The sequence below is a fragment of the Zalophus californianus genome, chromosome 1, assembly GCF_009762305.2.
Source record: "Zalophus californianus isolate mZalCal1 chromosome 1, mZalCal1.pri.v2, whole genome shotgun sequence".
Lineage (NCBI taxonomy): Eukaryota > Metazoa > Chordata > Mammalia > Carnivora > Otariidae > Zalophus > Zalophus californianus.
This window is the reverse complement of record NC_045595.1, coordinates 81,222,640-81,235,407: the sequence shown is the minus strand read 5'-3', so window position 1 is coordinate 81,235,407 and position 12,768 is coordinate 81,222,640. Positions and strand designations below refer to the sequence as shown.

Below are 12,768 nucleotides of genomic sequence, written 5' to 3'. Positions count from 1 at the left end.
TGCTCCCATTAAGTGTTGCATTTAACTAAATCACAAACTTGCAGAGGGTATGTTTATGTAGTCCTTCCCATTATAACCCAACCCAGCCCACCTGAAATGCTCTGACACTCTTGAAAATAATTCTGATTAATGAATAAAACATGATAAACTGATAATTAGCTTTTGAAGGTGAATGCTTTAACAAGGAGGGTAATTCAGTAAGGTTCTAATTGTTTTCCCCAGCATCAGACCCTTAGCTGACATTTGGTTTTAGCTTCAGCATAACAATTCCCTGTCTATGTTTAGAAAGACCACGAGCAATTTCCTAGGACTTGGCCAGATATTATTCACAATGCCTGGATTACACACTGAAAAATGTGAAGTTGTATGTTAGTCAAGATTCCAAATCTAGTTTTGGCTTAGGCTCCTGGCTTGGAACACTGAACAGAAACTTATGATCGGCCATGTTTTGTTGTCGTTGTTATTGTTGTTTTTTTTTTTTTTCTAAGCAAAACAACACGAAGAGACTTTTGCTACTAGTTAATTAACAACTTAAAACCCATAGATGTTAATGTTAATGGCAATGGGTCAGGCAGAATTTAAGGACAGATATTTTGCATGCCATGGCTGCTTCTATATTTTGAATGTTAATCCTAAATGTGGGAAATTATGGGGGTTATTTCAAAAGTTAATAAAAATACTTTGGTATTAATTTTTTTTTTCAAATTAACAATCTGGCAGTTCATATGCCTTTGCGAGAAATTGTCTAGGGCCCTAAAAAAAAGAACCAAAATGTATTCAGCAAAGGTATGCTCAGAAATATTATATCTGAATTTTTCTTATTTTCCTTGAAAGAATAGAAGAGATAAAAAGTGTTTTCATATGAAATATGCTTGGTGTCTCTTCCTAAAATCCGATTTCTGCTGTTAGCTGAAGCCAAACCATCCGTTAGAGAAATGTGAAGGAAAAGGCAGAATCCTTTTCTTGAATGCAGTCACCCACTCGCTGCCTGAATCAGTTCTTTTCTGGGTGTCAAATCTAGAAAATCCCACATGCTCCCATCATCATATTCTAGTGAAGGGAGCCTTTACTGAAATTGATGCTTGTAAAACATTAATCGTTAGGAAGCTGCCTATCTAAATGAGAATCAAAAGCATTACGAGACGAACTCGGAAATGCCAAATTGAGGGAGAGGGTAAAAGGTTAAAGAGAACCCTGAAAACTAGATGGCAAAAGTGTAGGTGGTGATTGAGAATCAATAAGCCATGCTGGAGTTTGTAAACCAAATGATTACAGTGGCCTGGCAGGAAACAATTACTATGGTCTCCGAGTGTACATCATAATAAATTGCAAAACTCCACTTTGTCCAAAGGGGGCAGTCACAGTTCAATTGCAGCTAATAGTTGCCTAGTGGGAATGCAGCACTACGGCTCTCAGATTTTTCTGATTTGTTAAGAGAAATCAGAATTTCCAATTAAAAAAATAAAAAAGCTTTTTGGGAGATGGGAGATGTTTGGGAGCTAATTAAAATTTGTTTAAAAAGCACTGCTCAGGCAAAAATCTTTTTCAGCCCTATGGAGACATGGACTATTATCTTGCAACCTCTTGTCTGCACTGAAATTTTATTTCAGCAAGGGCCAACCACAGGTTTCAATGCTACAAATAAAATGACTGTACTTCCTTATACTTAAATGAAATGTACTGAGTGGTCAATTTAAAGATAAGAACTCCTGTCTTTCTGACAAGGGAGAAAGAGGGGCCAGTGGAACAGGCAACATTCAGAGATGGACAAAACAAAATATTTTATTCCCCTCCCCCTCTCAAACATTTCTTTTGAGAAACAGTCATGGGACACATGTTCTGTGAGTTGCTGAAACTTTTAGCTGATGCTTGGAACAACCATGTTATGCAGGGGTTGGTTTGTTTGTTTGTTTTGTTTGTACTTCTCTGAATGGTAAGATGTTACAAACAAGCAGAGTAGAACATATAGAATGCACATCGAATTTGTTCTAATATTTCTCTTCCAAAGAGCCTTAAAACTTAAACTAAGAAGGAAAAATGTTTCTTAAATTGGATACATTGCCTAGGAATTATTTGTGGATGAGAGGAAAATAAGCAACCACATTTATTTCATGAACTAAGTGAAGACTAAGGACTTAAACGTCCCAATTTCCTGAAAGCATCTGAAATATCTTGTCCCCAGATAATTTTGATATTGTTGAGCAGAGAGGAAATAATGGCTGAGGACATTTCTAGGGCTGCTGAAGGAACCAGGGAGCTTTCATCACAAAAATATTACTAGTGTCTTTCTTTTATTGAAACTGAAAAGTTCTTAAAGAATTCCTGATAAAAATAAAGATTAATTTGTTCACAGCTGAAAGCTTAACTTAGTACAGGACCAGAGACAGGATAAAATGTTCTACATTTTACATTTCTGAGTCAATAAAATTGATGGCTTCATTTCATATTGGGGAAATTATTAGCATATGGGGAGATTTTATTACGTGACTTAAAACAGAAGAATGGCATGATACGAATTATGTGAATTGTCCTGATTTCATTATTTTAAACTTAAGATTTTCCTGGCACACAAAAGGGAGTTCTTTGAGTCTTCAATTAAAATAAACAATAACAACAACACAAATAATCATAATTCAAGTATCAAAATGTAAAACACACAAACAATTTAATCTCAATGGTCCAAATCCACCTGGGGACATCAAGAACCTCTTACTAAGGCTTATTCAGCATGATTTGGCAAGATGAAAAGAGCAAAGTGATTTACAGAACATATGGGCTGTAAGGTGGCACAAATTTGCATCCTGAGCATTTTGGCTTCTGCTGCTCAAGTTAAGATCCCAAAGGTGCAGATGAAGGAACATGCTAGAGCACCACCTCGGCATCATTTTAGCTGACAGTCGTATCTGTGTGATTATAGGCAGGGCAATTTCTTTGATCCCTGGTTTCTTTCCTTTTTCTTTTTTTTCAAAATCAAGAAAGCTATGTATATTGTCCCTCTTCAGTGTTTGTGGTAGTGCTCTTTCAAATATGAGGTATTATTGTCATTGGGTAGAACTTTATCAAACCTTTTCCCACGTGGTTGATATTGGACGAAGCCCTGCCTATATTTTCTAAACTATGAGAATATAAGGTGAAAAAAAAAAAATCACATAACTTTTTCCCTTGAGTAGTTTTTTTGCAGGGTTACAAAAATGTAGGACAACCCACAGCCTATTTTTAAAATTTCAAAATTTTATTTAATTTCTTTGAATGTTAATGTCAAAGTTTCCAATCAGAAGTCTGGTTGTCAAAAACAAATATTGCCTTCAATTTGCGGTCACTAAATGCATGTGGATTAGCTATTTTTAGAACTTGAGACTAAGGCTCAAATTGGCTATCAGTAAATAGGCATAGTCATCACTCAATTTATTTGATAGAGTCTGTTTAATGTTCTATTATTAAGAATAACTACTTAAAAATTGCCAAACCTCCAGTTTTCATGAGGGTTGAGTATCTCATCATACATCAGCTAATAATAATTTTTTCTTCAACCACTTTTAGGAGGCAATTTAAAAGTAATTGTAAAATTCCAGTAAATTAAATGTTACTAGCAGAAATGATGGACTACAATTAAGTAAGGAAACCTTAGTTGAACTGACATAAAGATTTTGACTGATAAAAGGAAAAAACTTACCAAGAAATTTCCCAGGAAAAACAATGTTCTTAGCATAGAGTGACATGTGTGTTTAAGATTAGATGTCTTAAATACAATCTATCAGGTTTTTTTTTTCCAGGACAAAATTGAGGGTCTAACATAGCTACAAATGATATTGGTTTGGCATCAGATTAATTCCACTTCAGATATGTAGGAATATGAACACTGTAAGCATAAGATGCATTTTAAAACAATTTTATTGAAATTTATAGAAATTAGGCTCAGATTTTGGAACTAATTTTGAGAGGCAGGTGACTTGCATTTACTAAATTCAGCTTTTTTTTTTTAGCATATCTTTGTAGTCACATTGTTATTCCTTTTTTTCAGAAGGGAGTCATCAAAATACCAAGTAAGTTGGCCCAATTTCCTCATAGATAATTTGTGTTCTGTGATGATCAGTCTTATGCCTAGACCCCTTTGCCACAAGGCTTTCCTCAATATTTACCACTTCCACACATTTTTTTCCATAATCACTTTAAAAAACAGATGTTATCCCAGGAAATGCTTTTTGACTATTTCATGAAAGCTAAACTTTCCAGAATCTCAAGACCTTTATTTCTTTTCTGTATCTAATAATATTAACTCACGGTCATAATAGACACAAAGCATTCAGTGGAGGGTCTTTACCTAATATTAGCCTTGCCTTGCCCTGGTGTCCTATGTTGAAATTATACAGTGAAATATTTTAAATTGAGTTGAGAAGTATCCAATAAAACCCATACTGTTATATTTAGTTAATAAAATTCCATACACTTTTACCATGGCTTAAAGATGCCATAACACATTTCCCAGTGGATTTATATCTTACTAGATTTAGATAATCAAGTAGCCAAATGACTTTAACAAATTTTGTTTCCTAAAAAAAAAAAAAAATACAATCCAGGCCCCCAATAAAGGATTCTCTCCTTGCTAATTGTCTTTAGTCCTGTCTTGCACACTACCTGGATTTAAAAAAGATTTGATAAAGGTTCAACTTCTATATTGAAAGTCAGTAGCTTGTATGAAATGTTACAATTGCATTATCCAACTCAAACTGCTAGCATAATAATGTTAGTAGAGAGCATAGAACCTTGCTTTATATCTGCTTGTCAACCTCTCCAATGCCCTAAATTTGTTAAGATTCCCAAATGTGATATTAGAGTTTCTCTTCTTAAAATAAAACTAGCTTGATCATTGGAAAAAAAAAAAGATACTGCCATGGCTTTGTAAAAGGATGAATTCTCTATCACTTCATGTATATACACACACACATTAACCTTAGAATTGGTTACTGTTCAGGTATTTATTTTTAGTTGGACTCTTTTGCTTATAAGCCATTTTAGCCCTACTCTTTGGAAATTGCTTTTAGAGTTGACTTGTCAGTCATGAAAAGAACATAACCCCATTCTCTGTGGTTTTAGTAAACTTTAGTAAACTAAATTTACTAAATTTAGTAAATATATACATAATATGTATGATCTACTAGATCATACATATTAATCATCAAGTTTGACCTGAAATGCATTTTGGCCATTTGTAGAGTCAACTTCACCGTCTAAGACAGATTACTTTCTGTCATTGAAAACAAGAAAAAGATGATCAGACTGAAGGTAGTTCTTGGTCCTTTCACACCTGAGCAAGCCAAGGAATTCTTCAAACTGTGATGTTTTGTAACCTGCATGGACTTTTTAAAAAAGTAGCACATAGGAGGTTTTTCCAGTGCAGAAATGGCCTTCCATCACCATTCATAATTCTGATAAGCTGTAAACCCATTCCTGAAAGTAACAACCCTGTAGGCCACCTGAGGAGGAGATATCAATATATCCATCTTTCACTGGAAGCCCTGATACCACTCTCAGAACTAATAAGTAGACAAGTAAGACTTGCCTTATAAATGATCCATTTCACTTCCTGGTAGTAGCCTCTGTCATTATTAAAGTGTGCCATAGAAAGAGCAGAAGAGGTGCTCTAGAAATAAATCTACCTTTTTAGTGAAAACCTACAGAAATCAATATGTAAAACATTCACTGTCAGGACACAGTTCAAATAATTCTTGCTGTAACAATGATGAGAGCATCACTGATATCCTTTGTGGACGAAGTGGTCTTAATAAAGTATCCATTAGCTAAAACACAGGCAAACCCAGGATAGAATTAGTGATGGCGAGACCCTTTCTGCTGAAGAGAGAAAGCACAACAAAAGGAATAAGGATGAGGCATTTAAAGCTCCCTTCCACACTCCCACTGACAACTTTTTATTGCTTTTATTGGGTTTGTTTCGTTCCAAATTTATGGTGTTCTAGATTGAGAAAAGAGATGCAGTGCATCCTTTATGACTTTGTGAGAAGTCCAGTGTGAATTAGCAACTCCTCTGATAATTGTTGAAGTCTACATTCTGATTAGATGAGTGACCTACAGTGTGGTGTACACTCAGGATGGAGAGGAATATAGAACACCTTTCTGGACATATGAAAATATTTGAGTAGCTCTGTGGTTCACTACAAGAAAGCAATTTTATTTTTGACAGGATGAGAGAAGTGGTCTTTTAATGCAGGAATAGTAAACCAGCTCAGCCGTACTACTGATGAAGAAATTGAGGACAAAGCATGAGTCTACTAATTATTACCCTGCAGGTCAGAGATAAAGTCTACAATAAAATTTGACTTCCTTCAGCTCGTTTTCCCCACCATTTTATGATGCTCTCCCATATACAAACAGTTATTAATATAATGTCATCCATGCTAATGTCCTGAAAGGTAGTTCTCTATATTAATTCATATTTGAAGGAAGAGGACTTTAGACCACTTGAATCATTTAGCTTTGTGATCCGATTTCTTCAGGAAAGTTGAACATTACATGGGTATGGGGACAAAGTATTAATTTAAAATTTAATTGTAAGTGAAATTTAATGCCATGTGTGCTATGTATTGGTCCTGTGCCTTAGAAACTTACATGGCCACATCCACAATAAATTTGAATAATCTTATTTTTAAAAAAAGTTGTTGTCTTTTAATTTTTTTATAATTTCCTCTTCTTCTAATTTGCAAGTGAGTATGAACACTCCTGGTTAAATAGTTCTTTGGCAGGAAAATATGTAGCACCTTTCAAAAAAACCAAATTATAGCTCTGATGATAATGGCAGTGAATTATTGCGATAGATGAAGGGAAGCCTAAAAGCACCTAAGGATTGTAATCTTTACAGATGTGGCAGGGATGGTATAAACTGCCAAAAGCCAACTGTGTTTGCTTATGTGAATAGAACAACCACTCTTCAAAGATTAGGAACAGGGAGAGGAGCAATTTGTCATGAGTAATCACCTGTTTTCTCAAAAGAGAAATACAGTACCTCCCCAACGACTGTTTCCCATTTGTCTGGTTGATCTGGAGGAGGTGCAGCATTGCTTTTTCCAGAGGCATTTGGTTCCTGCCATGCATTTATATTTGTTTCAAATGAAATCAGAGATATTTTCTCTATCACTTCCTTGCCATGGGTGTGATGCATGGGAAGGGATATATAACCATAAAGTCGGACCACCCTTGGGGATTTTCAGAGCACCAATGCTGACCAATCGGACTTATTGATCTTTATTCATGAGAAAAGTTCCCTAAGGAAAAGGATATAGCTTTATAGCAGTCTGAACTCTAATAGATGTTGATCTGGTGTTGATAAATAATGTGGAATGGAGGGAAGCAATTCACAGAAAAGCCACTGTAAGTTCTATAGTTAGGCTTCATCCTTTATTAGGTAGTGAGTAAAAGACAACTGATGATTACAACTCCAATTTAAGAGACCATTTAAACAAAAATGGTTCCATAGCGAAGTGAGGCAGAAGGGATTTAGGTATTTCTGAGTTTTCTCATATGGCTGATGGAGAAGATATGGCTGATTTGTTTGTTCCCAGCAAATCATTAAAGTTAGTAACACCTTGTGATCCAGGACTCTTTGCATCCCACAGGCCCTGACTTCTAGTGGACTGGCGAATTCACTTGGGTGAAAATGGGGAAGAACAGCAAAAGCACATAATAGTGAGACTGCATCAATTAACATGAAGTTCTCCAACAGAAAGAGGTTTTATCAGGTGTAAAGGTTGTTGGATAAGGATTCAGGCTAACTTATAGTGAAAGATCAAAATATTTGACAAAGCAGGAAAAAGGCAACTAAAGTTCAAATCCGTTAGAAGCTGGTCACACGGGATATAGACAGAGCCCCAAATTCATGAGCAACTTTCCATCTGGCTGAACCAGTAGGGTCTGTGAGTGAAAAAAAGGAAACACTTGCTAAGACCAGAGAGTAGAGATGTTGGTAAATGTGAAATTACCAGGTATTCTCAAAAAACAAATTTTAATACTAACCAACATGTTTAACCAGAGATGTGTGGTTTGAAATTCTTTTTACCAAAGACTAATGAAATACTTTTTTCTTATCTGCCTGCCTTCTCCCTTTTTTTTTCCTTCCTTCTTCTTATTTTGTTGTTTGTTTAACAAAAATTAAATAAAGCCAACTGCTTTAAAGATATGTTTATATGACAAATGTCTATATAGCTAGATGGTGGAGAAGAACTCCAAAGACCATGTTCAATGTTGAGCACCAAGCACGCTATGGGTGTTTATTAAATATAAAATGACAAATGCTAAATACCTATCTCTCAAATGGTTTCATCTTGAATCTTTTTACCTCTCAAAAAGGTTACTACAGTCTAGTTAAGAGCAGTTTCAGGAAGGCCATACCCAGCCCTCCCCTATAGATTTAAATAGTCTTTACAAAACCTTTTCAAAAATATTTTTTTTCTCTAAATCTAAATCATGTAGGGTTGATTTGTACATGTTTTATCATTGTTCTAAGTTTGAGTCTCCTTGTTCTTATTAATGCAACAGACTGGCTGCATCGAATCCCATCATAGTGATAGGTATACGTTAGCTTTCTATGGGAAAAAGCAAATAGCCTTTATCACAAATTAAAGGCACAGCTATTTTTATGCCATTTGTTACCAACTTAATGATAACATGTAACATGGGATGGTTATATAATTATTTTATATAGATTTTCTTTTTATAAGTTATTCTCTTAATCTTTCTAACATATATACAATATACATATATTTATATATACCCCTGATAAATCTTGTTTTAAAGGTAAAACATCAACTCCTTTCAGCCTTCTGGTGAATATCAAAGGCTGCCAGTATTTCATAACTCCACTAGAGAAATGATGGTTAAGTGCATCTTACCAGAATTTTTTCAACACTATATCCTTGGTCTGCAATCACCTCAGGTTCATTTTTCTTGTTTTACTAACATTTAAATATATATTAATTGTTTATATCATGTCAGTAGGAAATCTAAAAAAACAAGAAAAAGCCCACAACAATAGCTAACATCTATCATCATGTTCAAAGCAGGAACCTTTGCCTAAGAGACAACCTTACTGGTAGGATATAAAGGGGATATTGCAGAGATGCAATATTCTCTAGTATTTTGTTTGTTTGTTTGTTTGGGTATGTACTAACATGAAAAATCTTTACTTTGCATTATCATCTTAGGTAATGATCATTCCTTATCCATGAAACAGAACAGTTGTACTGATTGTTTCTAAAAAACCCATGATGCATGGCTTTACCTGTTTTCGGATATAGTTTCAGTACAAAGCCTTGCCTCTTTCCAGCAATACCGCTTCAGGGGGGGGAAATAGTACTTTGTAAGAAATTACTTTTATTATTATTATCTCCCCCACCTCTATGCTGAGCCCTGCACGCTTGTCCTCAATCTCAAGTCATCTACAAGCTGGATAGGAGGGGGAGAATGTGGACCAGGAAGACCTCGACAAAACCCTCTGGCATTTCTGTATTGTTTGACTGCTTACTGGCATGAAATAGTCGTTCATCCTACCTTTTGCAATTCTTTAAAACCTAGTGGCATAGATTGAGACACAGCACTATTGTTTTACAAGACATCTACTGTATCTACTTTTGTTGGGATAAATACCCAGTAATTGCTGTCATAGCAAGAGGACCAGCACGGGTACTACTATTCACAGTGTTGCTTTTGTTGTTGTCTTTTTTTTTTTTCTTTTTGTTTTTTCTTTTTTCATATTATCTTAATCTACAGCGTAAATTATTATATATACACATTGGAACCAGTTAATGCCCTTACAATGTATAGTTGTTTCATAAAGCGGGAAAGACAACGCAGAGGGAAACAGGTGCCCAAAAGCACAGTCACGAAGGCTTCAGAAGTTCTAGATACCACTACAAGTCAATGCTGGAGATCACTTCTAAAACAATCAGTGTTCAAGAGGAATGCTTTAATTTGGAGAAAATACCACCCCCTCCCTTCCCACCCCTAGACCGCCCTCCTTTTTTTTTTTTTTTTTTTAAATAATCTTTTCAATTCACTATCAAAAGTCCTGGCTCTTCAGATAGACTTTAAACTATAAATAAACACTGCATAGTTCTCTTTTGTTTTTTTTTTTTGTTTTTGTTTTGTTTTGTTTTTTGTTTTTTGAAAAATTATTGCAGTACAAGTACTCCCATTTGGAACTCAGTAAGGAGCAAACAGCACAGGAGTGTGGGCGGTCCGAATAGGTCCCGGAGCTGGCCTCAGGAGTGCGGGCGGGAGCGCCGAGGTCTGGAACAGTGTGGCCGCTGGAGCAGTTCGGAGACTGAAGGGGGAGTTCACAGCTACGGCCGCAGCGGCGGCCGCAGCCGCCAGTGGGTTTGGTAGAATGCGTGGAGCCAATGGCTTTGAAGGTTCTTTTGAAAATACTAATTTTACCTGCAAGGAGAGAGAAAAAAAAAGGGGGGGGGCAGAGGACAGGAGTTGGGGCATCTACCCTTAGAACCCAAAATGAAGGGCAGCTTTAAAATGTAGCAGAAAACAACTACCAAGATAAAATCACACAATAAAAATAACAAGTGTCACTAAAAGTAATGAAAAGTGTAGAACATCTTTCCTTTGAAAGAGCTGGAAGATCACTTGAAGATGACCAACTTAGGATGTTGAGAAGTCCTCTAGAAAACTACTCAGCAACCTTATTTTATTTTTCTTCATAAATATACCTCCTGAGGAAAGTATTCATGTTGAGAAAAAAAAGTATGGAATCTTTACACACACACACACACATTAACTGTCATGGAATAGATACTTTAAAAGAGATTTATTAATGCTGTCAACTACTATTAGGCTATCCAAGTGTGTAAACTGGGGAGCACAGCAAGGTGCGAGGTATTAACGAAGAGAAATAAAGATAACAAAATTCCACTTTCAAGGAAGACACTTACCTCCCCCCCAGATCTTCCAGGTTCTGCTTCCTCTTTGTGCAAATGGTAATAACATTCTCTTAACACTACTCTACAAAACCAGTTCATTCTTTGGCTGGTAGGGTTAGTAAGATGGCTGTTCTCACAGAAAGAATGTCTCCCATTTATGGAAACAGTAACATAGAGCTAGGAAGGAGGTTTTGGATGGTAACATTAACACAATTTGACTTCCCTGTTTATTTAAGAACCGTTCACTTGATTGTTGAAAGCTGCATCTATGCTGGTCAGAAATAGCACTCAAAGTTAGGACCAGTGGTGCTGAAACATCAGCTCTGTGCAGAATTCACAGCCTTTCAATGAAGCTAAAATTGCTTCTGTACAAAAGAGTAAAGTGACTTCATTTGCATAAAAATGGATGACGCTACTAAATTAATTGGGTCAACTCCTACTGAGGTCTCATAAGAGATGATTGAAGTTTTCCTTTAACTATATTTTCATGTGCCAGCAACACACAATAGCACCAATTATTAATAAGATCTATTTGGAAGAAAACAGATTTCAAAATGCACAATTCAGCACATACTATAGATCAGTTGTTCTTAACTTTTCACTGAGGCGTGGGTCTCCCTGATAAAAGCTATGGTCAATTCAACCAGGAAAACAAAAACAAAAGCGAAACACACACACACACAAACAACGAAAAACTCCACATGGTCATAAATATTAGCTTGAGATCATCAAGTTTCACAGATTTCCCCTAAATTCCTAAAAAAAAAAAAAATTCCAGGTCAGGACACTAATACTAGTGTGTTCACTATTCTAAAAGGTATATTTGGGGTAATGGGAAGAGGGCATCTCCCGGGAAGAATTTCCCCAGGCCTTAGATACTATTCTTGGTGTAATAATTAAATAAAATCAGCCATGCCCTTGAGACTGTGCTATTCGAAATCCAAAACTGTTGAGGGTATCAACAACATCAGTGCTTTGCCCCTTGAAGATATTAAAAAGGAGATGTGAGAACTTGCTTTTCACTGCCCTTTCCTAAAATTATCCACTAACATCAAGACCAGATTTCATGTGATTACTTTCCTGACTCAAGAGTTTGGCTTTACTCCCGTCCCCAGGCTCTGTCATTAACCAGAGCCCAACTCCAAAAGGTACAGTTATCGGACAGTGGCTAAACGTGGCAAACCACCCAAACAACTCATGGAACTAATAATTCTGTTGTTGGAGTAGGGGTTGGACTTTCCAATCAATTGTTTGTCATGACTTAGGTTCTTTCCATGTATTTCACTCAGTAATTAACAACAACAACAACAACAACAAAGTCAAGTTCCGCAGACAACGGGACATTCAAGATCACTGTTGTTTGGGAATCAACGATGACACTCACCCCCAGTGGATGTGCTGCCTTCTGTAGTTTGTTGTAAGGACTGTATTTAGGTTTCGGGGGCTTCCCAGCAGCTCTGTCTTTGTGCCTTCTACTGCTAATGTGCTATTAAAAGCAATTAAAAATGACAGCTTTAAAAAAAAAATCCCCAAAACCCCCTCATAAATATTGTTTTAACCTGAGGAAGGATATTAATTATTTTATACAAGTTGCAGAAAGATGAAAACAAAAGAGCATGCACTTTTGTCCTTGGATTCTGATGGCTTGAGGATATATCTTTTTATGCTACTCATTTTAGTATATTTTTAACAAAAAGAAGGCTCTTCTTTTCTCCAGCCTTTCTCTTCATCGCTGCACAGATCTCCTTTTTAAAAATGTACAAAGGAAAGGAATGTCTAAAGGAATTTTATGTGCAAATAAACAAAGATGCCCAGGCAGGCATGAATTTAT

The 12,768-nt window shown here is 36.0% G+C and overlaps 1 protein-coding gene across 7 annotated transcripts in view; it reads right to left on the bottom strand.

Moving 5' to 3' along the window:
- Positions 1 to 7,384: 7,384 nt before the first annotated feature.
- Positions 7,385 to 12,768, bottom strand: part of ZNF385D (zinc finger protein 385D) — an 863,057-nt gene continuing 857,673 nt past the window's right edge. For all 7 annotated transcript variants that reach the window (XM_027587443.2, XM_027587447.2, XM_027587446.2 and 4 more), the window contains 2 exons: positions 12,322 to 12,423; positions 7,385 to 10,443 (listed from right to left, as the gene is read on the bottom strand). In XM_027587443.2, the coding sequence (XP_027443244.1) occupies positions 10,210 to 10,443; positions 12,322 to 12,423 (336 nt within the window). In that variant the 3' untranslated portion in view covers positions 7,385 to 10,209. The remainder of the gene's footprint in view (positions 10,444 to 12,321; positions 12,424 to 12,768) is intronic.